Source organism: Selaginella moellendorffii, unplaced genomic scaffold (genome assembly GCF_000143415.4).
Source record: "Selaginella moellendorffii unplaced genomic scaffold, v1.0 SELMOscaffold_76, whole genome shotgun sequence".
NCBI lineage: Eukaryota > Viridiplantae > Streptophyta > Lycopodiopsida > Selaginellales > Selaginellaceae > Selaginella > Selaginella moellendorffii.
The window spans coordinates 864,027-888,021 of NW_003314337.1; the positions used below are offsets into that span (position 1 = coordinate 864,027).

The following is a 23,995-nucleotide window of genomic DNA, read 5'->3' on the forward strand; positions in this document are numbered from 1 at the left end:
GTGATCTTCATAGACCCGCAGCGTCTTTGAAATTGTGGGCCTCCTGGACAACCTCTCCCTAGCTCCCTCTAGGAATTCCTCATAGACGCTGCCCCCCTCCGGGAAGCCGCTAGGATGTGCAAGGTGGATCTTGAAGGCGGACGCTGTCTCTACCACAAGTGCCAGTCCATATTCTTGCATGGAACTGCATGGAGTGTCTGTCACTTGGATGAGGATCCCCATGCATTCTTTTCTCCCACCATCTGTGTTGTACAGCATCAGATCCTCGCCTTCCATCCCGAAATTCCAACTGGTGAGCTCCTCCCCCTTCTCTGCATCCACATTGACAGTGGCTGGAAGAAGAACGCAATTCCTCGCCTGTTCAGAAATGCACAACAATTAGAGCTGACAGATGAAAAGCTAGCAGCTGGAAATAACGTGAGGCCACACGCCATTCACCACTGCATCAGATGTCTTGAGGCTGCATCCTAAGATGGCGTGAGGCTACACGCCATCTGTAACCGGACTGCACTCGAGAGCCCAATCGGTGCATGCCAATGTTGCTACTGAATGGCATGTGGCCTCATGCCATTTTCTACTTGGCCTAAAAGACTTACCATTAGAAGCCGAATGGAGGCCGTGACAATCGAGGCCGGACTCGCTGGCGAATGTGCACTGTGTGTGCAGCGGATCGTAGCAGCAAGGCTACTCTGCCACTTACAGTTGGAGAGTGGCGCTGAAATCTCCCGGGACGCCAAGTGGGCTGCGTGTGGGTGGCGGAGTGGGCGGCGGAGTTGGCGGCGAAGTTACAAAAGTGGACGCCGATGCACACGAGCGCGATGCGAGCGCGAGTGTGATGCAAGCGCGAGTGGACGCCGATGCACACGAGAAACCTGTAGAGAAGGCGCGAATGTGAGCGTGATCGCGAATGTGAGCGTGATCGCGAGTGGGAGCGCGATGCGAGCGCGAGTGTGATGCGAGCGCGAGCGCGAGTGTGCGAGCGCGAGTATGAAGCAAAATGCAAAACCTAACCTCACACGCGCGAAATGTCACAACGGTTGGTAATCCCGCCACGTCATCATTCCTCGGACTTGGGCGCCACCATTAATTTCTGGATTGCCGCGCGCATGCAAGCACGCAAAATCCAAAAGAAATCCGCAACGTCATCATTCCTCGGACTGCATGCACGCGAAATCCAAAAGAAAGATCATGATTGGGATATCATTTAATACCCTCGCTATATTTATACCATGCATGATTGGATATTCCAAAGCATCTTGTATTTCCAAAAATGGCAGATGTTCAGCTAAATAAAGAAATTCTATCTGTTTCTATTTTTCTCTCAAATCAATATTATAGCGTGTGGGCTCATGCAATTTTGAACCAAAGAAACCCAAAAAACGTTGGACCCAAAATATTTTGAAAAAACCCAAAAAACCCTAAACATTTTAAACCCAAAAACCCAGGCGTCCTGTGGCGTTATTCCTTGAATGGCGTGTGGGCGCATGCCATTTTCAGGGCCAAATGCTGAATGGAGAAAAATTCCCTTTCAGTGCAAATGCTGCAAGAGGCAGATGCCAAGCACAAAGGACTGTAACTACCTCACATGACACAGATAAACTTTTCTCTATTTGGCAAAGATAAACTTTATAGCGTGTGGGCTCATGCAATTTTGAACCCAAAAAATGCACCAAAAAATTCTCGGCGTCATCTGGCGTTATCTCTTGAATGGTGTGGGGCCGCATGCCATTTTCAGGGGCACATAGGAGTATATTCCTAGAATATTCTGACACGCGCGAGATTTTTTTGAGTTTTCTGGAGATCCAACCGTTAGATCGCAACTAGATTTTACAGAATGGTATACAATGTCTTTCTTGATGACTCTGCAAAGAAGCATCTCGATCGGACACCACATGAGACCACACGAGCCTTACAATGTTTCAGGGGCATTTGCCATAGATCCGACCATTATTTTTCTCCAAGATTTTACAGTTTGGTGTGCATTGACCTTTTCATCGACACTGCAAAGGGACATCACAATCAGATGCGGGATCACAAGAAACTAACTTCACTAACTCTGGTTTCACCAAGATCTACGTAAGGAGTTATGAAATGAAAGGACCCTCTCTATTGAAATGTGTTTATGGTCCTAGGGGCATTGTGACATATCAAAGGATTTTGCATCAAGTTTTGTATTTGCATGTTTATCAAGCTACTGAATTGCTAAACCCTAAACCCTAAACCCTAAACCCTAAACATGTGGCAAATGCTGCGTGAAGAAAGATGCCCTTTCTGGGCAAATGCTGTAAGAGGCAGATGCCGAGCAGATGTATCTCAGGCTAGCAAAGGGGACAAACGAAAGCTAGCTATAAACATGACGGGATGCAAATAGATTACTAGGCTGGTCCTACGAAAATCAAAAACCATAATTGAAAACATTGAAAATGCAAAAAGAAAGGTTTATAATATTTTTGAATTTTAAGCAACCAAAGGAATGTAAGTAGGGCATGTGTTTGTAAGTTTAAAAATGCCTCAACCACTTAAATTCCCAAGTAAATAAAGCTGTTTCTATTTTTGGTACAGGTAAACTTTATAGCGTGTGGGCTCATGCAATTTTGAACCCAGAAATGCACCAAAAAATGCTCGACTAGCATTATTCTTTGAATGGCGTGTGGCCTTATGTCGAGCATTATTCTTTGAATGGCGTGTGGCCTTATATTGCCATAAATGGACGTACACACACAGCATAATTATTCCTTTACACGTCGAATAATCTTGGCGCGGATCGCTGACATGGCATGGCAAAGTTCGAATCACTGATATGGCACAGCTGGATCGAGGCAAGGACATGATGTGACAAAGTTCAACCTCCGACAGCAAAGTCTAGAAGCTACTCAGTTTGAAATTTGTCAGAGGAATCATAAGATCTGGTTTGTCAGAGGATTTGATGTGACGTTCAAGCGTGTGTTATTTTTGAATTCTCGAACTCATTCCTAGGTCTATCATTTTTGTGCGCCGTGTTCTTGGTTCCGCTGAGCGCAGTGAGCGCTGCTTGTGTAAGCGGCGTTGTGGGCTGTGGTTTATGCGTCTACGAGCGGTTGCGGCATTGTGAGCGCCATTGCGAGCGGCAGTTTATGCGAGTGGCAGTTTGTGTGAGCGGCGCTACGAGCAGTTGCGGTGTTGCGAGCGGCGCTACGAGTAGTTGCGGTGTTGCGAGCGGCACTGTCTTTGGTGTGGCTACCGCTTCCTCTTGATATTCGGCACTTGTGCTTCCTGGTATGTTCACCATGGAATGGCTTAGGACCACATTTAGAAATGGCATGAGGCCACATGCCATCTTGGGCCCTTGCAATTTCATGGCTAGCGTATTGTCATGTATGTTTTTACTTGCCTGCAGCTGTGTGTATATCAAGATGGCATGAGGCCTCATGCCATCTTTAGCCCCTACTAGCCTATTGCCATATTCCTTTTGCCTTGCTGCAACTGTATATATTTTTGTATGGGTGACTAGTCACGCACACAAAAATATATACAGTTGCAGCAAGGCAAAAGGAATATAGCAACAGGCTAGCAGGGGCCAAAGATAGCGTGAGGCCTCATGCCATTAGTGCCACTAATGGCATGAGGGCTCATGCCAATTTTGTGAATGCGAAATTTCACGTGGGTGTCAATAGCATGTTTGAATAATGGCATGTGGCCTCATGCTATTGAGGTTGTTTGGTATGTTATGATTTAGGCCATTCTCCAATCATTTTTTGTATGGTCTTAACTTCTTTTCTGCACTTTCAGAATGGCTTTCAGGGTTGGGGAAAAGGTTTACATTTTGAATGGTGGGAAGAGAGTTGCAAAAGGGACCCTTGTGTCTATGGATCGGAACTTTGTTATACACTGTCAAAGGCTTGGGGAAGGCAATGCTGCTGTATCAGTAGAGACTGTCTTCGATGGGAATGTGGTTGCTATTGAACGAGGAGAGATGGTCGTCGGGGTAAATGTTGTTGTTGCCTTGAAAAATCTTCAGAAGAAAGCAGATGTTGGGGACAGCGCAAGTGCGACGCATGTTCCCTCCGTGGATCTTAAGAACCGTGCTACATGGATTCAGGCAAAGGTGTTTCTAAACAACCCCGAGGGGGAGGTGGTAGCTGAGGGCTTAGCCACAGTTGTCGATCCAAGAGATGCGGTTGCTAATCAAGAATTGGGCTGGGATGATATTGGAGTTGCGATTTTAGAGGTTGTTGACACAGAAGAAAACAGTCTGACTATTGGAAGCATTGTGCGGTGGAAATTGAGGCACTTAGTGTTTGAGAATGTGAAGGATTCACAATCAAACACCACTACAACTGATGACAGAACATCTCTTCATGGGAAAAGAAAGTACACCTTCCTAAAGCGCAGCCAAAGGGATCTGAGCAACGAACCGAAAAGGCAGAAAATGGCGATGGAGGTTCGAATGGTCTCAACAGTTGCTTGTTGCAAGAGGAGGTGCTGTCAACATGCTGATTGGGATGCTATTGAAGAGGAGAGAGCAAGATACAAGACATTGTCCTGGAAGGCAGCTCGCAATTTTGTGTATGAGGCATTACGGTCATCTGTTGATGCTTCAGAACATCAGGTGGGGGGCATGGTCTTCCAGAGGGGTTTGGTCTGCATGAAGGCATGGAGAATCATTTATGGAGTCCCTCGAAGCACATTCTACAGAATCAAAACTGAGTTCGAGGAACAAAGGGTTCAACAGGCAGTCCATGGGAACGACGGTACGCACAAAACCAGGGGTCATGTTGTATATGGAGAGGCAATCTTCAAGAGGTTTGTCGAGACATGTAGCGAGCAGCAACCACATAAAACCCGCCTCTTGGAAGATGGAACACGAGACACCCAACGAGTTCTCCCTTCCATGTATACCAAGGGGGCCATATTGGAAGATGTGAATCGGGAACTCCAGAGTAATGGCTACAGGAAGCTGAGCCAATCTAGATTTAGTAGATTGTGGAGCAACAGGTTCAGGGATGTGAGTATAGGAAAGTACTCCAGCTTTTCAAAGTGTGACGAGTGCACTGCTATCAAAATGGCTTTGTCGAAGAATTCTTGCAGCGCTCAAGAGCGAGAGACGTTGGTTAGAAGGCGGCTCGACCACAACATCGAGCAGAGAAGCTGCAGGACTGCATATTATCATAACAGGATTCTCTCCATGGAGAGACCTGACTCTTACCTCTGCATCATCCACGACAAAATGGACCAGAAAAAGACGTGCTTACCTCGACTCAATCCTGCCCCCAAGGCAATCTCTTCATCCATGCAGCTGCCTGTGTCTCTGTTTGGCATAATCGCTCATGGGCATGGTGCCCAGAACTATGGGAACTTCTTTGTACCTCTATGGGGTGGCGGGGGTGCAAACATGATGATTGCGTCCCTAGCAAAACACTTAAGGTCTCTGCAAAGTGCGCAGACTGAGCTGAACGGCCAACCCTTGCATAAGGCCCTTGTCGATCGAACCCCATACAGGGTTCAGCTGGAGGAGGAGCAAAGGCTTGCAGTATCGCGTGGGGCCCCATGCCATCCCAGTGAATATGTTGGCCGTCAGATTGTAGGGTTATCACGTGAGGCCTCATGCCATTCCGACGAGGCTGGTCGCCCGGTGAATGCACAGCCTCATCCAAACGAAGCAGAATCTCAAGGAAGTTCTTGCGGCCGATGTGGCCTTCCACCCCATCTTCTGCTCCAAACAGACAATGCTGGCAGTGAGAACAAAAACATGTACGTCTTCGCGTACTTGGCGATGCTTGTTGCCAAAGGCATATTTGAAACGGTTACACTTGGCTTTCTCATGGTTGGGCACACTCATGAAAACGTCGATGCCATGTTTAGTCACCTGGCAGAGTCCCTCCGGCGATCCAATGTCCTCACCCTCCCACAACTCTACGATGAATTCCAAAATTGCATCAAAGGCACTGTTGAAGCTGCACTTCTGACAGAGGTTCCAGACTTTAAGGGGTTTGTAAGAGGCTACATCAGGGACGGATCCGAAATGCTAATTGGCCACTCCAAGCCTCTTCAGTTTCATTTCAGCATGCGTGACGGTGCTCCAGTGATGAGGTACAAGATGAGAGAATGGGACACAGTGTGGCTGCCAGTGGACGGCATTGAACTCTTCAAGAGAGATCCCATAACTGGGGAACCTATGATTCCTCAGGGTTCCCCACGGCCGATGCACCCGGATGGACTCAAAGACCAGGAAAGTATAGTGGCCGGGATTAGACAGCATATTGCCTTCTGGAAGAGGGGGTTGGTGTTTGGTGGAGAATCCTATTTTTAGAGGTGCAAGCCTTTGCTCGAATACTGGGAGAAGATTATATTTGCTATCCAAAATGGGCCGGTTGTATATGAAGAATTGGAAGAGTCCTTTTGGCCAGAACCCAGAGCACCAGATAGTAGCGGAACAATGTCCTTTGGAAATGCAGTGACAGATAACGATGTTGAGGATCATTATTGTGGGCCGAGGAACAAGAAGCCGGATTCAGCATTCAATCCAGTACAGGTCTGCAAAGGAATGGTCGTGCTTGTCAGACCCAGTAATAAAAAACAAATGATATGGGTGGGGCGCTGCATCACTGATGCAGAGGAGGACGCAGAAACTAACTCCTTCAATGTAACTGTGGAGTGGTTCAAGCCAAGTTCCGGATATACGAAGGATTGCCTAGAAAAGAGATGGGTGTTGAATCCAAGGGATCCCAGCATGAGCATATTGGTGGATAATGTTGTGCATGGTTGGATGCGGAAGCAGAGTGCCACCATCACCTTGCCAGACCATGCAAGAGATGCAGCAAGAGCATTCATAACCCGGGTTCAAGGTGAGATTCATTAATATTCCTTTACTAAGTTTCTAATGTATTTTATTTCAAGGTGAACAATCCGAATCTAAATCAGAGGAGGCGTGATGGCATGTGGCCTTACGCCATTCCTAGGTGAGATGATACAAATAACAAGTATAAATTCTTAGTTGTTCTAGCAAATCTTACTTAAAGTTCAAGGTGAACAAGCCAAATATGAATTCATCGGATTGTTATAACAAATTGCGAGGTGATGGCATGAGGCGATACGCCACTTGAGAGTGGTAGCCATTCTTATATGAGGTGAGTGAAATATTTATTAGAAATACCTCATTCAATTGTGCACTTCTAAGTCTTGGTCCACTCAGTACTGTTTGCATGTTTTTATTTTAATTCTTTATCTAAAATGTTATTTAGCATGTGGCTTCATGCCATTGCTCTCCACAATCATGCATTGAATTTTTCTATCCTTGCATAATACTTCTCCATATATATAGCATGTGCGCACATGTGATATGGTTCATTAGGCCTGATATAGTGTGTGAGGTAAAACAAAGATGATGTGATATATGCATTTACCAATCACACGTGCATAAATCTAATAATATGGTGTGTGGCCAATATTAATGGCACATAAACCCATATTGTGGGCTTACGTGCTTTATGTACCATCATTCCCTCTCAGCGTGTGTGTTGGTTTCCTTTTATAACACAACGAACTCCATATTTTAGGGTGAAGAGTGTTCTCATGGCAAGCACAAAATCTGTAAGTGAGGCAGTAGAATATATAAGTCTTCCAAACTCCCCGTACTATACTCCAGGTGATCATTTTTCTGAACAAACGGCAACATTAACAACTATCGAGAACGCCCCAGTAACGTCAGAGACAACAATCCAAAGCAAAACAACTGACCCGGAGAAGGATGATAGTACCGCTGAGAGTACCAAAAAGGAGGTGTCCACTAGCGCTTAGGCTTATAATGGCGTGTGCCCTCATGCCATTTACTTGATCACCAAATACCTTTTTCCCTTTGCACTAGTATATCTTAATACCGGTCTGAGAAATAGAATGGCATGTGCCCTCAGGCCTTTTACTAAATCACCTTTGAAAGAAATGCAAGCCTCTATGTCGTAAAAAAAAGGTACTAGAGAAATTCCTTAATAATATGAATGTTATTTAGTTTCATGAAAATACACTAAGGGTCAAATGAGTTAAACGACTTCTCCAGACTAGCAATGCCTCTTGCTACACCTTCACAATTAGATTCGTTAGAAAAAGATAACATTGAATAATATCTAAATGTTCTCACCATTAAGTTATATATCTAGCTAATAGGAATGACGTTCATCTTGGAAAGCTCACCACACGCTCAATGAACAAACAAATAATGTGTGCGTGCATGCCATCGCTCTTCTTTAGCTTCAGATTCGGCTTGTTCACCTTGACAATGAGATTTATTATACAACCAGATGGACTCAGTCTGGACACAAAGTCACCGCGCTAGTCACCATGCCCCAGATATGTCTAGCCCCTGGACAAAAAACATATAATTTCATGTCATTTTCAAATACTTGAAAATTTGTACCTAGTCCCATTTTACTGAATAAATCCCACTTTAACGAAATAGAGCTTAATTCCCGCTTAGGGGGAATCCACCTGACCGCCATTCCTACTGTTCGAGGGAGGACCGGCTGGAAGCCATCTCCTTCGACATCCGTAATAGGTCCCTCGAACAGTTTGGGCTGTGAGGATGAGCCCAAGAGTGGTGGGGCGACCGGGAAGCGAATGTGGGGAGCTTGGTCCGGAGGGCGTGCCTTCAAGATCCGCTCCTGCTCTGCAGGTAACTCAAACGGCTTCTGGGATGCCAACCTGTTCCGCTTGACTGAGCAGGCCTCCTCCCGGTGTCCAGCACGCTGACAAAAGTTGCATCTAGGTTCTGAGTTCTCCGTTTGGATCCTGATGTACTGGCCCAGCACTGCGATCTCTGTCGGGATTTCAGCCGGGGCTGACACGACCAATCCGGCGAGATCGCTGAACGTGTATGTACATTCCCCATGTCCCAATGGGACTAATACAAAAAATGGGCATGCCGCCCTCTCCATGAGCTACTCTACGTGATCCTCATATGCCGCAGCTAGACCTAGTCCTGGAGTAGAAGTGGACGTGGTCATCTGGAGCGAATCATGTCGATGTCCAAGTCTCCCCCACGAGCTGACCTTAGAACAGAGTCTGGGGGGCGCCATTGCCAGCGAATCTCGCCACCTCCCAATTTGCCGAAGCATGGGAGCCACCTAGATCTCCACTCCTCGAGCTGCCTCGGTTTCGCCCGCTCTTTCAGGATGGTGTAGTGAAGACGCACCGCTGCAAGAGTGAGTCTCCACCATGATGCCACCACTGCCGATATTCTCGCTTGTTGCCCATCAAAGCGACAGTGGTTCCGCGCCTCCCAAAGTGCCTGCAGTCCTGTTGCCCTCCAAATGGACCAGCGCTCTTGGCCCAACACCTCCCAGATGGACATCCCAACTTCAGCCCCTGTCACGTCCCACCGGACTCGCATGTTCCATCGGTGCCGTCCGTAGCAGCGAATACGCCTCCAAGCTGGACCAATGGCTGGGCCTCTAGCTCCCTCAAACCAGTGGAGGATATCCCCACTCCGAGCCTCAAACTCTGGAATGTCTCCGAGTTCCTGCGTCGCCTTGAAGATCTGTCGCCAAACTTCTCTCGCCACGTCGCATTCCCATAGGACATGTCGCGCTGTCTCCAGCTCGCCACACTCCTTGCACCGTCGGCATGCTTCTTCCTGGAACCGCTGTCCTACCGGCAACCCGTTATTTGCCACCAACCAAGAGGTGGCCTTGACTTTCTCCTGTACCGGTAGTTTCCAGAACGCAAGCGTGTTGCCCACCACCTGATTTGCTTCAACTCCTTGCTCGATCCATTTCTTCCAGAGCTTGGGGATCTCCCCTCGGGCCTCCTCCCTACTGGTCAAGAGACCATCCCTTGCTTCCTTGACGCCGAAGGAGAAAAAGCTCCTCGCTCCTCGTTTCCATGCTGCGGGGTCCCAATCCAGATCCTCGATGAGCTGCTGTCGCCACCATCTAAGAATGCCTTCCCCCTCTAGTGCGGCCAACGATTGAACCACCACCGATTGTTTCGGAGCCTGTCGTATTACTCGAATCCTACCCTTGACCTCGTCATCCGTCACCATCGGCATGACCTGTTCGTCCCCTGCTGGCAACAGCATGTCGCCTCTCAAGACTCGAAAAGGACGCCCAACATTTTGGTCTGGAGACACAACGAACCATACCTCCACATCCCTGTCCTCCCAAGCTGGTGTTGGGGCCGTAAACGCCCGTGTCCAGGCCCCCAAGCTAACTCGTTCCCTGTCTGACTCCACGTCCCGTTGCAGAGCCACAAAGTCTCCAGATTTGAGACAACGCCTAGGCCAAAGCTGCCCCTGCTTCGCCTCACTCACTGCTCTGATAATGCGAAGAAGATCAAGGTGGACTTTCCTCCACCGTACCGGGTTAAAGACAAATCCGGCGAGATCGCTAAACATATATGTACATTACCCCAATCCCAAAGGGATCAAAACTACATTGAGAGCGCACTCTCGAAGAAACTAGTGAAACTATGAGCGCGAACGCCCGGCGCTGCTCTTGGGCCGTCCGCCTCCCAGGTGACTCCACCGCGGAGCTTGAAGCCACCTGCTTCGCCTCGCCACTCCTCCACTCGATCACAATGATGCCAAGCCAGACGAACACCATGTCGATCTAGCTCGACGTCGTCGCAGCCAAGCGGTCCAACTCGAGCACGATGACCCAGCGTCGCTCATGGGTCACTCGCCTCCAAGGTGACTCCACTGCACAAGCTGAAGCCACCTGTTACGCCCCAAGACGTGATGCTGTGTCTTGGAGCGCCTACCTCCCCAGTGTACTTCCAGCACTAAGTCAGTGCCCATTGCGAGCAAACTCCAAGGCGTAGAACAAGCAAGGTGTGAGCCTCCTCCAGCTCTAGACTAGAGCGTGCTATCTTGCCTCCCACACTAGACAAGTGCGCTGGCCCCCTTCAATGATATACGAGCCCCCGTTGCCGGCATCGCGACAATCACAAGACTTGCAAGCCTCCGCAAACCTCCTCAAAGGACTAGCCCTGAAGCAAGAACCATGTGGGATTCCCTCCGCGAGCAAACCAACTCGGCCATCCGCCACTGGCCCCCTTTGTGACAGCACTTCCCTGTCACTAGATCCAAAAATGCGCCCATAGTGTCTTCCACGTCCATCCACCACGGACACTTCGCTATGTCGAGATGTCGTCCCGAACTGTCCTCCACCAGTCAACAAAGATCCCATGACTTGGTCGTGTTTCCACGACTCAAGTCGCCAAGAACTTCCGACACATGCAGCTTCACGCTCTCCGTACCTTAGTCGCCACCTTGCATGGCCCGACCTAAGGCGAGAAATCCCGCTCGAAGCTGCGAGACCAGCAACCGTCGCGTTTCCACCATGTTGCTGCCGTGCCAACCACATGCAACGAAGATCCCTGACACTTAGAGTGGCCGGATCGAAGATCCCGCCGCCACCCTAAGTCCTGCCCTAACCGCAGTTAGCCAAGAACCCTAACCCTAGCCACGAATTAGGACAGGTGAGAACTCTGAGACCGTGAAGAATTTTTGCCTGCGCTTCTGGGAGGGTGTGAGGCTCCCTCCCAGCTATGCCCCTGTGAATTTTTGTGCAAAAAATTCCAAGCCGTTCAGGAGTTATGAGCTCCCAAAAAACTTGAAACCATGAGAAGCGAAAAAAGAAGAGGAGGAGAGGAGAGCGTCCAGCTGCTGCAGCCGTGGTGTTCCTGACTGCCCTCTCCACTCCTCCAAATCTCTAAGCCCCGAAAAACCCTAGCCGCCGCCGAAGAACCCTAAAAACAGCAGCGACCTAGGGCCAGCGAGATCTCCAGATCCGTGGCAGATCTCGCCGCGGCCTTCTAGGAGGATGAGAATCTACACTCCTAGAAGCCCCCCGTCGAAGGAATCGAGGTTTCTCCCAGCCGTTTGGGAGATATCGATAAAAACGACAGAGAGCGAGAGAGAAGAGGAGAAAGAGGAGGGAGACGAGCTCCGTGTGTTGCTGCCGCGGTCTGCGATGCTTGTGCCGCCCTGGACGCTCGCTCCCTCCCTCTTTCTCACACTCTCTCTCTAGCGCCTTCGAGCTCTCTCCTCAAACAACTTAGGGCTTTTGCGCGCGCAAATCCGGCGAGATCGCTAAACATATATGTACATTACCCCAATCCCAAAGGGATCAAAACTACATTGAGAGCGCACTCTCGAAGAAACTAGTGAAACTATGGGCGCAAACGCCCGGCGCTGCTCTTGGGCCGTCCGCCTCCCAGGTGACTCCACCGCGGAGCTTGAAGCCACCTGCTTCGCCTCGCCACTCCTCCACTCGATCACAATGATGCCAAGCCAGACGAACACCATGTCGATCTAGCTCAACGTCGTCGCAGCCAAGCGGTCCAACTCGAGCACGATGACCCGGCGTCGCTCATGGGTCACTCGCCTCCAAGGTGACTCCACTGCACAAGCTGAAGCCACCTGTTACGCCCCAAGACGTGATGCTGTGTCTTGGAGCGCCTACCTCCCCAGTGTACTTCCAGCACTAAGTCAGTGCCCATTGCGAACAAACTCCAAGGCGTAGAACAAGCAAGGTGTGAGCCTCCTCCAGCTCTAGACTAGAGCGTGCTACCTTGCCTCCCACACTAGACAAGTGCGCTGGCCCCCTTCAATGATATACAAGCCCCCGTTGCCGGCATCGCGACAATCACAAGACTTGCAAGCCTCCGCAAACCTCCTCAAAGGACTAGCCCTGAAGCAAGAACCATGTGGGATTCCCTCCGCGAGCAAACCAACTCGGCCATCCGCCACTGGCCCCCTTTGTGACAGCACTTCCCTGTCACTAGATCCAAAAATGCGCCCATAGTGTCTTCCACGTCCATCCACCACGGACACTTCGCTATGTCGGGATGTCGTCCCGAACTGTCCTCCACCAGTCAACAAAGATCCCATGACTTGGTCGTGTTTCCACGACTCAAGTCGCCAAGAACTTCCGACACATGCAGCTTCACGCTCTCCGTACCTTAGTCGCCACCTTGCATGGCCCGACCTAAGGCGAGAAATCCCGCTCGAAGCTGCAAGACCAGCAACCGTCGCGTTTCCACCATGTTGCTGCCGTGCCAACCACACAAAATCCGGCGAGATCGCTAAACATATATGTACATTACCCCAATCCCAAAGGGATCAAAACTACATTGAGAGCGCACTCTCGAAGAAACTAGTGAAACTATGAGCGCGAACGCCCGGCGCTGCTCTTGGGCCGTCCGCCTCCCAGGTGACTCCACCGCGGAGCTTGAAGCCACCTGCTTCGCCTCGCCACTCCTCCACTCGATCACAATGATGCCAAGCCAGACGAACACCATGTCGATCTAGCTCGACGTCGTCGCAGCCAAGCGGTCCAACTCGAGCACGATGACCCAGCGTCGCTCATGGGTCACTCGCCTCCAAGGTGACTCCACTGCACAAGCTGAAGCCACCTGTTACGCCCCAAGACGTGATGCTGTGTCTTGGAGCGCCTACCTCCCCAGTGTACTTCCAGCACTAAGTCAGTGCCCATTGCGAGCAAACTCCAAGGCGTAGAACAAGCAAGGTGTGAGCCTCCTCCAGCTCTAGACTAGAGCGTGCTACCTTGCCTCCCACACTAGACAAGTGCGCTGGCCCCCTTCAATGATATACGAGCCCCCGTTGCCGGCATCGCGACAATCACAAGACTTGCAAGCCTCCGCAAACCTCCTCAAAGGACTAGCCCTGAAGCAAGAACCATGTGGGATTCCCTCCGCGAGCACACCAACTCGGCCATCCGCCACTGGCCCCCTTTGTGACAGCACTTCCCTGTCACTAGATCCAAAAATGCGCCCATAGTGTCTTCCACGTCCATCCACCACGGACACTTCGCTATGTCGAGATGTCGTCCCGAACTGTCCTCCACCAGTCAACAAAGATCCCATGACTTGGTCGTGTTTCCACGACTCAAGTCGCCAAGAACTTCCGACACATGCAGCTTCACGCTCTCCGTACCTTAGTCGCCACCTTGCATGGCCCGACCTAAGGCGAGAAATCCCGCTCGAAGCTGCGAGACCAGCAACCGTCGCGTTTCCACCATGTTGCTGCCGTGCCAACCACATGCAACGAAGATCCCTGACACTTAGAGTGGCCGGATCGAAGATCCCGCCGCCACCCTAAGTCCTGCCCTAACCGCAGTTAGCCAAGAACCCTAACCCTAGCCACGAATTAGGACAGGTGAGAACTCTGAGACCGTGAAGAATTTTTGCCTGCGCTTCTGGGAGGGTGTGAGGCTCCCTCCCAGCTATCCCCCTGTGAATTTTTGTGGAAAAATTCCAAGCCGTTCAGGAGTTATGAGCTCCCAGAAAACTTGAAACCATGAGAAGCGAAAAAAGAAGAGGAGGAGAGGAGAGCGTCCAGCTGCTGCAGCCGTGGTGTTCCTGACTGCCCTCTCCACTCCTCCAAATCTCTAAGCCCCGAAAAACCCTAGCCGCCGCCGAAGAACCCTAAAAACAGCAGCGACCTAGGGCCAGCGAGATCTCCAGATCCGTGGCAGATCTCGCCGCGGCCTTCTAGGAGGATGAGAATCTACACTCCTAGAAGCCCCCCGTCGAAGGAATCGAGGTTTCTCCCAGCCGTTTGGGAGATACCGATAAAAACGACAGAGAGCGAGAGAGAAGAGGAGAAAGAGGAGGGAGACGAGCTCCGTGTGTTGCTGCCGCGGTCTGCGATGCTTGTGCCGCCCTGGACGCTCGCTCCCTCCCTCTTTCTCACACTCTCTCTCTAGCGCCTTCGAGCTCTCTCAAATCCGGCGAGATCGCTGAACGTGTATGTACATTCCCCATGTCCCAATGGGACTAATACAAAAAATGGGCGTGCCGCCCTCTCCATGAGCTACTCTACGTGATCCTCATATGCCGCAGCTAGACCTAGTCCTGGAGTAGAAGTGGACGTGGTCGTCTCGAGCGAATCATGTCGATGTCCAAGTCTCCCCCACGAGCTGACCTTAGAACAGAGTCTGGGGGGCGCCATTGCCAGCGAATCTCGCCACCTCCCAATTTGCCGAAGCATGGGAGCCACCTAGATCTCCACTCCTCGAGCTGCCTCGGTTTCGCCCGCTCTTTCAGGATGGTGTAGTGAAGACGCACCGCTGCAAGAGTGAGTCTCCACCATGATGCCACCACTGCCGATATTCTCGCTTGTTGCCCATCAAAGCGACAGTGGTTCCGCGCCTCCCAAAGTGCCTGCAGTCCTGTTGCCCTCCAAATGGACCAGCGCTCTTGGCCCAACGCCTCCCAGATGGACATCCCAACTTCAGCCCCTGTCACGTCCCACCGGACTCGCATGTTCCATCGGTGCCGTCCGTAGCAGCGAATACGCCTCCAAGCTGGACCAATGGCTGGGCCTCTGGCTCCCTCAAACCAGTGGAGGATATCCCCACTCCGAGCCTCAAACTCTGGAATGTCTCCGAGTTCCTGCGTCGCCTTGAAGATCTGTCGCCAAACTTCTCTCGCCACGTCGCATTCCCATAGGACATGTCGCGCTGTCTCCAACTCGCCACACTCCTTGCACCGTCGGCATGCTTCTTCCTGGAACCGCTGTCCTACCGGCAGCCCGTTATTTGCCACCAACCAAGAGGTGGCCTTGACTTTCTCCTGTACCGGTAGTTTCCAGAACGCAAGCGTGTTGCCCACCACCTGATTTGCTTCAACTCCTTGCTCGATCCATTTCTTCCAGAGCTTGGGGATCTCCCCTCGGGCCTCCTCCCTGCTGGTCAAGAGACCATCCCTTGCTTCCTTGACGCCGAAGGAGAAGAAGCTCCTCGCTCCTCGTTTCCATGCTGCGGGGTCCCAATCCAGATCCTCGATGAGCTGCTGTCGCCACCATCTAAGAATGCCTTCCCCTTCTAGTGCAGCCAACGATTGAACCACCACCGATTGTTTCGGAGCCTGTCGTATTACTCGAATCCTACCCTTGACCTCGTCATCCGTCACCATCGGCATGACCTGTTCGTCCCCTGCTGGCAACAGCATGTCGCCTCTCAAGACTCGAAAAGGACACCCAACATTTTGGTCTGGAGACACAACGAACCATACCTCCACATCCCTGTCCTCCCAAGCTGGTGTTGGGGCCGTAAACGCCCGTGTCCAGGCCCCCAAGCTAACTCGTTCCCTGTCTGACTCCACGTCCCGTTGCAGAGCCACAAAGTCTCCAGATTTGAGACAACGCCTAGGCCAGAGCTGCCCCTGCTTCGCCTCACTCACTGCTCTGATAATGCGAAGAAGATCAAGGTGGACTTTCCTCCACCGTCCCGGGTTAAAGACCTGCATATGTCTCGTAGTCTTCCTCCTGTCCTTGTCCAGGACCCGCACCAGCTGCTTGAGAGTTCGGAAGCCTGCGCTATGTAGCTTTCTCCAGATTGTGTAGTGGTCCTCCCTGCCCAGTGTCCTTTCATCCAGTTTGAAGAGGTCGTTGAAGAACAGGGGCTGGTTCAGCCAGTCCTCCGCTCGCCCTGGCAATTCCCTACTGACTGGAAACGCGCTCCATAACCGGAGAAGCCCCTGGACTAGAGTGCCGCCCTAAATCCGGCGAGATCGCTAAACATGTATGTACATTACCCCAATCCCAAAGGGATCAAAACAACATTGAGAGCGCACTCTCGAAGAGACTAGTGAAACTATGAGCGCGAACGCCCGGCGCTGCTCTTGGGCCGTCCGCCTCCCAGGTGACTCCACCGCGGAGCTTGAAGCCACTTGCTTCGCCTTGCCACTCCTCCACTCGGTCACAATGATGACAAGCCAGACGAACACCATGTCGATCTAGCTCGATGTCGTCGCAGCCAAGTGGTCCAACTCGACCACGATGACCCGGCGTTGCTCATGGGTCACTCGCCTCCAAGGTGACTCCACTGCACAAGCTGAAGCCACCTGTTACGCCCCAAGACGTGATGCTGTGTCTTGGAGCGCCTACCTCCCCAGTGTACTTCCAGCACTAAGTCGGTGCCCATTACGAACAAACTCCAAGGCGTAGAACAAGCGAGGTGTGAGCCTCCTCCAGCTCTAGACTAGAGCGTGCTACCTTGCCTCCCACACTAGACAAGTGCGCTGGCCCCCTTCAATGATATACGAGCCCCCGTTGCCGGCATCGCGACAATCACAAGACTTGCAAGCCTCCGCAAACCTCCTCAAAGGACTAGCCCTGAAGCAAGAACCATGTGGGATCCCCTCCGCGAGCAAACCAGCTCGGCCATCCGCCACTGGCCCCCTTTGTGACAGCACTTCCCTGTCACTAGATCCAAAAATGCGCCCATAGTGTCTTCCACGTCCATCCACCGCGGACACTTCGCTATGTCGGGATGTCGTCCCGAACTGTCCTCCACCAGTCAACAAAGTTCCCATGACTTGGTCGTGTTTCCACGACTCAAGTCGCCAAGAACCTCCGACACATGCAGCTTCACGCTCTCCGTACTAAATCCGGCGAGATCGCTAAACATGTATGTACATTACCCCAATCCCAAAGGGATCAAAACAACATTGAGAGCGCACTCTCGAAGAGACTAGTGAAACTATGAGCGCGAACGCCCGGCGCTGCTCTTGGGCCGTCCGCCTCCCAGGTGACTCCACCGCGGAGCTTGAAGCCACCTGCTTCGCCTTGCCACTCCTCCACTCGGTCACAATGATGACAAGCCAGACGAACACCATGTCGATCTAGCTCGATGTCGTCGCAGCCAAGTGGTCCAACTCGACCACGATGACCCGGCGTTGCTCATGGGTCACTCGCCTCCAAGGTGACTCCACTGCACAAGCTGAAGCCACCTGTTACGCCCCAAGACGTGATGCTGTGTCTTGGAGCGCCTACCTCCCCAGTGTACTTCCAGCACTAAGTCGGTGCCCATTACGAACAAACTCCAAGGCGTAGAACAAGCGAGGTGTGAGCCTCCTCCAGCTCTAGACTAGAGCGTGCTACCTTGCCTCCCACACTAGACAAGTGCGCTGGCCCCCTTCAATGATATACGAGCCCCCGTTGCCGGCATCGCGACAATCACAAGACTTGCAAGCCTCCGCAAACCTCCTCAAAGGACTAGCCCTGAAGCAAGAACCATGTGGGATCCCCTCCGCGAGCAAACCAGCTCGGCCATCCGCCACTGGCCCCCTTTGTGACAGCACTTCCCTGTCACTAGATCCAAAAATGCGCCCATAGTGTCTTCCACGTCCATCCACCACGGACACTTCGCTATGTCGGGATGTCGTCCCGAACTGTCCTCCACCAGTCAACAAAGATCCAATGACTTGGTCGTGTTTCCACAACTCAAGTCGCCAAGAACTTCCGACACATGCAGCTTCACGCCCTCCGTACCTTAGTCGCCACCTTGCATGGCCCGACCTAAAAATCCGGCGAGATCGCGGCACCACTTTGTGCAATCCACATTCTCCGTGTGCCGTTGTCAAAACGGCGTGATCGAGAGCAAGTAGAGGAGGCGAGGGAATGAATTTTCATTCATACGTGAGCGAGGGAGAGGACAAGAGACAACCCGAGACCGGTTTCGTCCTTTTTGGGACTCATCAGCCGGGTGTAGTCGTCTAGTGTCTACCCTAACCCTAGCTCGACGCCGACTCTACTTATTTTTGGCTCTGTCACGTGGCGCGAGTCCGTGTGGCAGCCATGCGAAGTGGCGTGGCAGCGTTGGCTCGCGAGGGTGCGAACGTAGCACAGCTGGTGTTGGTTACTCCACAGCAGTGGTAGTCGCGGAGAATGACTTCGGCTAATTGCCGAAGACAGTAAGCGTTTGTCCGGCGGGTGACGTACCTTCGACGCAAGATAACTTGTAAACGCGGCATGATATGATGCATGCATTACGTCCACAATGCTTGTGTCACTTGTACGTACCCGGCGACCAAAAACGTGGTTCACTTTGTAGGGAATATTCTGGGAATATTCCGTAGTTGACCGTTGACCCCGCGTTGACCGTGTGTGGACTGGGATGGTGGAGGGCCTGAGGTCACTCATACATACCCAGAGTCCAGCAGTGATCAGGGGGGAGCCATCCCGCAAGCTGTCGGCATGTGTTGCCGATGTCGAAGGAGCGGCACCGTTTTAATGGAAAACACGCTTTTCAACGAATCGTGTGTGGAGTCCAGAGTTGAGACTCACATATTCACGATCGGAAGGAAGAGCGGAATCCAACGGTATATGCCGTTTTGACTCGGTCAACAAAAACACTGTCAGGGAATATTCGGGAATATTCCATTCTGACCGTTGACTCCGCGTTGACCGTGCGTTGACTCGAAAGGGAGGTGGCCTGGAGTGAGTTGGGACATACCTGGAGTCCATTGGCCAGATCCTGGGAGTCATCGGTTACGTGGAGAGGGATGCAAACATATGCTTCCATGTCTTGCAAAGTGTGGTACAGGACGTGGCTAGGCTCGCGGAGGGAGCTTAGCTCTGACCAGGAACGAACCGAGGTTCGGGGAGCGTCTCCAGCACGTGATCACTCGGGGGAGTGTGTCTGCGGGGGCTTCATCCATCACCTGTTTAGGGTTTAGGATGTCCCCCAAGCCTAGCTGCGCACTGTGGAGTGTGTAAGGCAGCTTGAAGGCGAGGGGGGCCCGTCGACAGGCGTCGCTGGAGCGGCGCGAACGTGCAAGGAGAGCTTGATGTCGCTGGTCGTAGGAGATGCCAGAGAAGCAGTGATGGAGGAAGGAGGTCGGGTATCCCCGGGCACGGAGGCGGTGGTAGAACCGCGTGCGCATGGCGTGGAATCCATCGGCCGTGCTCTCGCGGAGGAGGTATCTCTGGAGCTCGCTGCGGATGAATGCCACTTTTTGGTGCCGTGGGTGAACCGACGTCCAGGGGAGGTACTGGTAGGCATTGAGCGGCTTCTGGAACGTGGACAAGTCGAGGCAGCCTGTCTCTTCAAAGCGAGGGCCTTTGAAGAAGTGGATATCGAGGATATCCAGCTCTTCAAGCGAGATCACCGAGGTGATCTTGATCGAAGGACACAGCGTGCCGTACCCTCGGAGCCATCGTTCGAGGCCTGCTCGTGTACCTGTCCAGATGCCCACTCCGTCATCTATGTACCTTCGTAGATAGAAGGGCCAGTCGTTGGTGGCGTGCTTGTACTCGGCTTCAAGAGAGCAGAGGAAGAGGCAAGCGTAGACCACCGCGAAGTTGGAGCCCATCGCTGTGCCGCGGATCTGCTGGTAGATGTTACCGTCAAACTCCACGTAGTTGTGCTCCAGGACGAGGGCAGCCGCAGCCATGAGGAATCGCGAGCGTGTGGTGTTGCCGTACTCGGCAAACACAAAGTCGCGGAGGCGTTGGAGACCCTCTCGTGTGGGGATGCTTGGGTAGAGGCTCTCTACGTCGAACGTGAAGAGCCAGCAGTCCCGCGGGAGCTGTAGGTGGAGGAGGTCCTGCAGCAGCGTGAGCGAATCAGTGAGAAACGTTGGCTGCTTCAGCAGGATGTCGTAGATTAGTGAGCTTATCGTGGTTGAGTTGGATCGAGTGGTTATTTAGTTATGCTTGTCCATGAACCTTTATCTCATACCTGAGGTATTACGTTCATGTTAGACAAGTATATGACTTGATAACGTGGGTTAGTGTTGGGTCTTGAGAAGGCAAGTTGAAGAGTGATTGTTGATTGCTTTGCAACTAGTGATTGCTTGTAGATTTTTTCGAAGACTGTGACACTTGCTGCACTTGATGATGATTCAGCAGTGATGGGCTTGCTTTACCGGATCGTGTTACGGAGGATCGTGTCATTAGACTTATATGGTTTTCTATGTTGGTATGTTGACTCTACCTTTGTCGATATCATTTAGTTGCGTTTAGTTCGTAGTGTTGGATTTCATTGAGTCTTGGACGTGGTGATTCTCTCCTTGATAAAGTGTTATCTATGGCTGAGTATTGTTGAAGAATTAGTCTCGGATACTAAGAAAAGTATCTTCGACTTTGGTTAGCTTAGTTGCTAAAGAGTTTTGAGTGGTGGTTCACTCGTGCTTTCTTTTAGCTTTGTTATGGTGTTGATGATATTGAAGTGATGCCTTGTCGTTGACAATATTGATGTTGAGATTCAAGTGAAATGAGATGTCTCTCTATAAGATTGATATTGAGTTAAATTAATATTGATGAAGATAGTGTTGATGATTTGGCTATGGCTTTGTGTTACTGGCATTTGTGCATTTGCTAGTTAGCAACTGTATTGACGTTCAAATGAATTGAGTGGCAAGTTTAAGTTAGTTGTGTTCTAGACAAGATTATTTTAGTAGAGGTTGAGCTTTGCGCTTTTCCTTGAAAAGTGATTTAGTCATGGACTATGCTAACTCTACGAGAGGAAAAGTTAGTGATCGATATTGGAATGTTTGAATCCTTGTTGGATTTGAGTTAGATATATCGATCATTAATGATTCTCCTTGTGCTTGTTATGAAGTGAGTTACGTCTTGCTATAGATGGATTCATGGAGGATCGTCTGGTGATCACTTGTTGAGCATAACTTCGTTATACTTAGCTTTTGGATTGATGCAGACATGCTCTTCATTAGCTTTGGCATTATGAAGTTTAGCTTCAGGATGTGTTGAGGAGGATACTGTGGGTTATACCATGCTTTCTTCTTTAGCATTGAAGTTCATTGATATGAGGCTTGTGATCATTGTTAGGCCAGACTTGGCTATAGACTTCTTCGAGCTTTTGGTTCCTTGAGTTTTTATGCTTATGGTCCATTTGTTAGAAGTTGTTGGGGAAAGCATTTTGGCTTGTTAGCTTCGATGTTGAAGTTAGTATTTGCATGTAGCAATCATTGGTGATGCTTGACTATCATCTAAGATAGTTGATTATCCTTAATAAAGGTTTTGCTTGATTATTGTTGGTATAGACTGAGTTGCTGTTCTTCGGGATGGTGGATTCTTTCTTCAACGATGATTATGCATCACTGCATTGATGGGATGATTCATGATCTTTCATGATAGTTAGTTGTTCTCTTTGATGGCTTTTGGCTGTTCGCTAAACATATATGTACATTACCCCAATCCCAAAGGGATCAAAACAACATTGAGAGCGCACTCTCGAAGAGACTAGTGAAACTATGAGCGCGAACGCCCGGCGCTGCTCTTGGGCCGTCCGCCTCCCAGGTGACTCCACCGCAGAGCTTGAAGCCACCTGCTTCGCCTTGCCACTCCTCCACTCGGTCACAATGATGACAAGCCAGACGAACACCATGTCGATCTAGCTCGACGTCGTCGCAGCCAAAGCGGTCCAACTCGAGCACGATGACCCGGCGTTGCTCATGGGTCACTCGCCTCCAAGGTGACTCCACTGCACAAGCTGAAGCCACCTGTTACGCCCCAAGACGTGATGCTGTGTCTTGGAGCGCCTACCTCCCCAGTGTACTTCCAGCACTAAGTCGGTGCCCATTACGAACAAACTCCAAGGCGTAGAACAAGCGAGGTGTGAGCCTCCTCCAGCTCTAGACTAGAGCGTGCTACCTTGCCTCCCACACTAGACAAGTGCGCTGGCCCCCTTCAATGATATACGAGCCCCCGTTGCCGGCATCGCGACAATCACAAGACTTGCAAGCCTCCACGAACCTCCTCAAAGGACTAGCCCTGAAGCAAGAACCATGTGGGATCCCCTCCGCGAGCAAACCAACTCGGCCATCCGCCACTGGCCCCCTTTGTGACAGCACTTCCCTGTCACTAGATCCAAAAATGCGCCCATAGTGTCTTCCACGTCCATCCACCGCAAACACTTCGCTATGTCGGGATGTCGTCCCGAACTGTCCTCCACCAGTCAACAAAGTTCCCATGACTTGGTCGTGTTTCCACGACTCAAGTCGCCAAGAACCTCCGACACATGCAGCTTCACGCTCTCCGTACCTCAGTCGCCACCTTGCATGGCCCAACCTAAGGCGAGAAATCCCGCTCAAGCTGCGAGACCAGCAACCGTCGCGTTTCCACCATGTTGCTGCCGTGCCAACCACATGCAACGAAGATCCCTGACACTTAGAGTGGCCGGATCGAAGATCCCGCCGCCACCCTAAGTCCTGCCCTAACCGCAGTTAGGGCAAAAGCCAGCAAGAACCCTAACCCTAGCCACGAGTTAGGGCAGGTGAGAACTCTACCGTGGAGAATTTTTGCCTGCGCTTCTGGGAGGGTGAGAGGCTCCCTCCCAGCTATCCCCCTGTGATTTTTTGTGGAAAAATTCCAAGCCGTTCAGGAGTTATGAGCTCCCAAAAAACTTGAAACCATGAGAAGCGAAAAAAGAAGAGGAGGAGAGGAGAGCGTCCAGCTGCTGCAGCCGTGGTGTTCCTAACTGCCCTCTCCACTCCTCCAAATCTCTAAGCCCCGAAAAACCCTAGCCGCCGCCGAAGAACCCTAAAAACAGCAGCGACCTAGGGCCAGCGAGATCTCCAGATCCGTGGCAGATCTCGCCGCGGCCTTCTAGGAGGATGGGAATCTACACTCCTAGAAGCCCCCCGTTGAAGAAATCGAGGTGTCTCCCAGCCGTTTGAGAGATATCGATAAAAACGACAGAGAGCGAGAGAAAAGAGGAGAAAGAGGAGGGAGACGAGCTCCGTGTGTTGCTGCCGCAGTCTGCGATGCTTGTGCCGCCCTGGACGCTCGCTCCCTCCCTCTTTCTCACACACTCTCTCTAGCGCCTTCGAGCTCTCTCCTCAAACAACTTAGGGCAATGGCTTTTGGCTGTTCGCTAAACATATATGTACATTAGCCTAATCCCAAAGGGATCAAAACTACATTGAGAGCGCACTCTCGAAGAAACTAGTGAAACTATGAGCGCGAACGCCCGGCGCTGCTCTTGGGCCGTCTGCCTCCCAGGTGACTCCACCGCGGAGCTTGAAGCCACCTGCTTCGCCTCGCCACTCCTCCACTCGATCACAATGATGCCAAGCCAGACGAACACCATGTCGATCTAGCTCGACGTCGTCGCAGCCAAGCGGTCCAACTCGAGCACGATGACCCAGCGTCGCTCATGGGTCACTCGCCTCCAAGGTGACTCCACTGCACAAGCTGAAGCCACCTGTTACGCCCCAAGACGTGATGCTGTGTCTTGGAGCGCCTACCTCCCCA

The 23,995-nt window shown here is 51.4% G+C and overlaps 1 protein-coding gene and 1 long non-coding RNA gene across 2 annotated transcripts; both read right to left on the bottom strand.

Moving 5' to 3' along the window:
* Window positions 1–17,393: 17,393 nt before the first annotated feature.
* Window positions 17,394–18,027, bottom strand: LOC112341092. Its single transcript, XR_002990425.1, has 2 exons — window positions 17,771–18,027; window positions 17,394–17,717 (listed from the first exon to the last, which is right to left on the bottom strand). It is a non-coding gene; the product is annotated as an uncharacterized LOC112341092 (long non-coding RNA).
* Window positions 18,028–21,907: 3,880 nt separating this feature from the next.
* LOC112341114 lies at window positions 21,908–22,643 on the bottom strand. Its single transcript, XM_024660634.1, has 2 exons — window positions 22,286–22,643; window positions 21,908–22,232 (listed from the first exon to the last, which is right to left on the bottom strand). Exons 1-2 carry the CDS (start codon window positions 22,320–22,322, stop codon window positions 21,949–21,951), a joined length of 321 nt encoding a protein of 106 aa, XP_024516402.1. The 5' UTR covers window positions 22,323–22,643; the 3' UTR covers window positions 21,908–21,948.
* Between the last annotated feature and the right edge of the window lie 1,352 nt (window positions 22,644–23,995).

What these genes read in the sequence shown, in the direction of transcription:
- LOC112341114 (XM_024660634.1), bottom strand. Translation starts at nt 22,322, where the DNA reads ATGGGCACCGACTTAGTGCTGGAAGTACACTGGGGAG. An exon ending in GCTGGAAGTACACTGGGGAG is followed by an intron (nt 22,233 to 22,285) that starts GTAGGCGCTCCA and finishes AGGTGGCTTCAG; the next exon opens with CTTGTGCAGTGGAGTCACCT.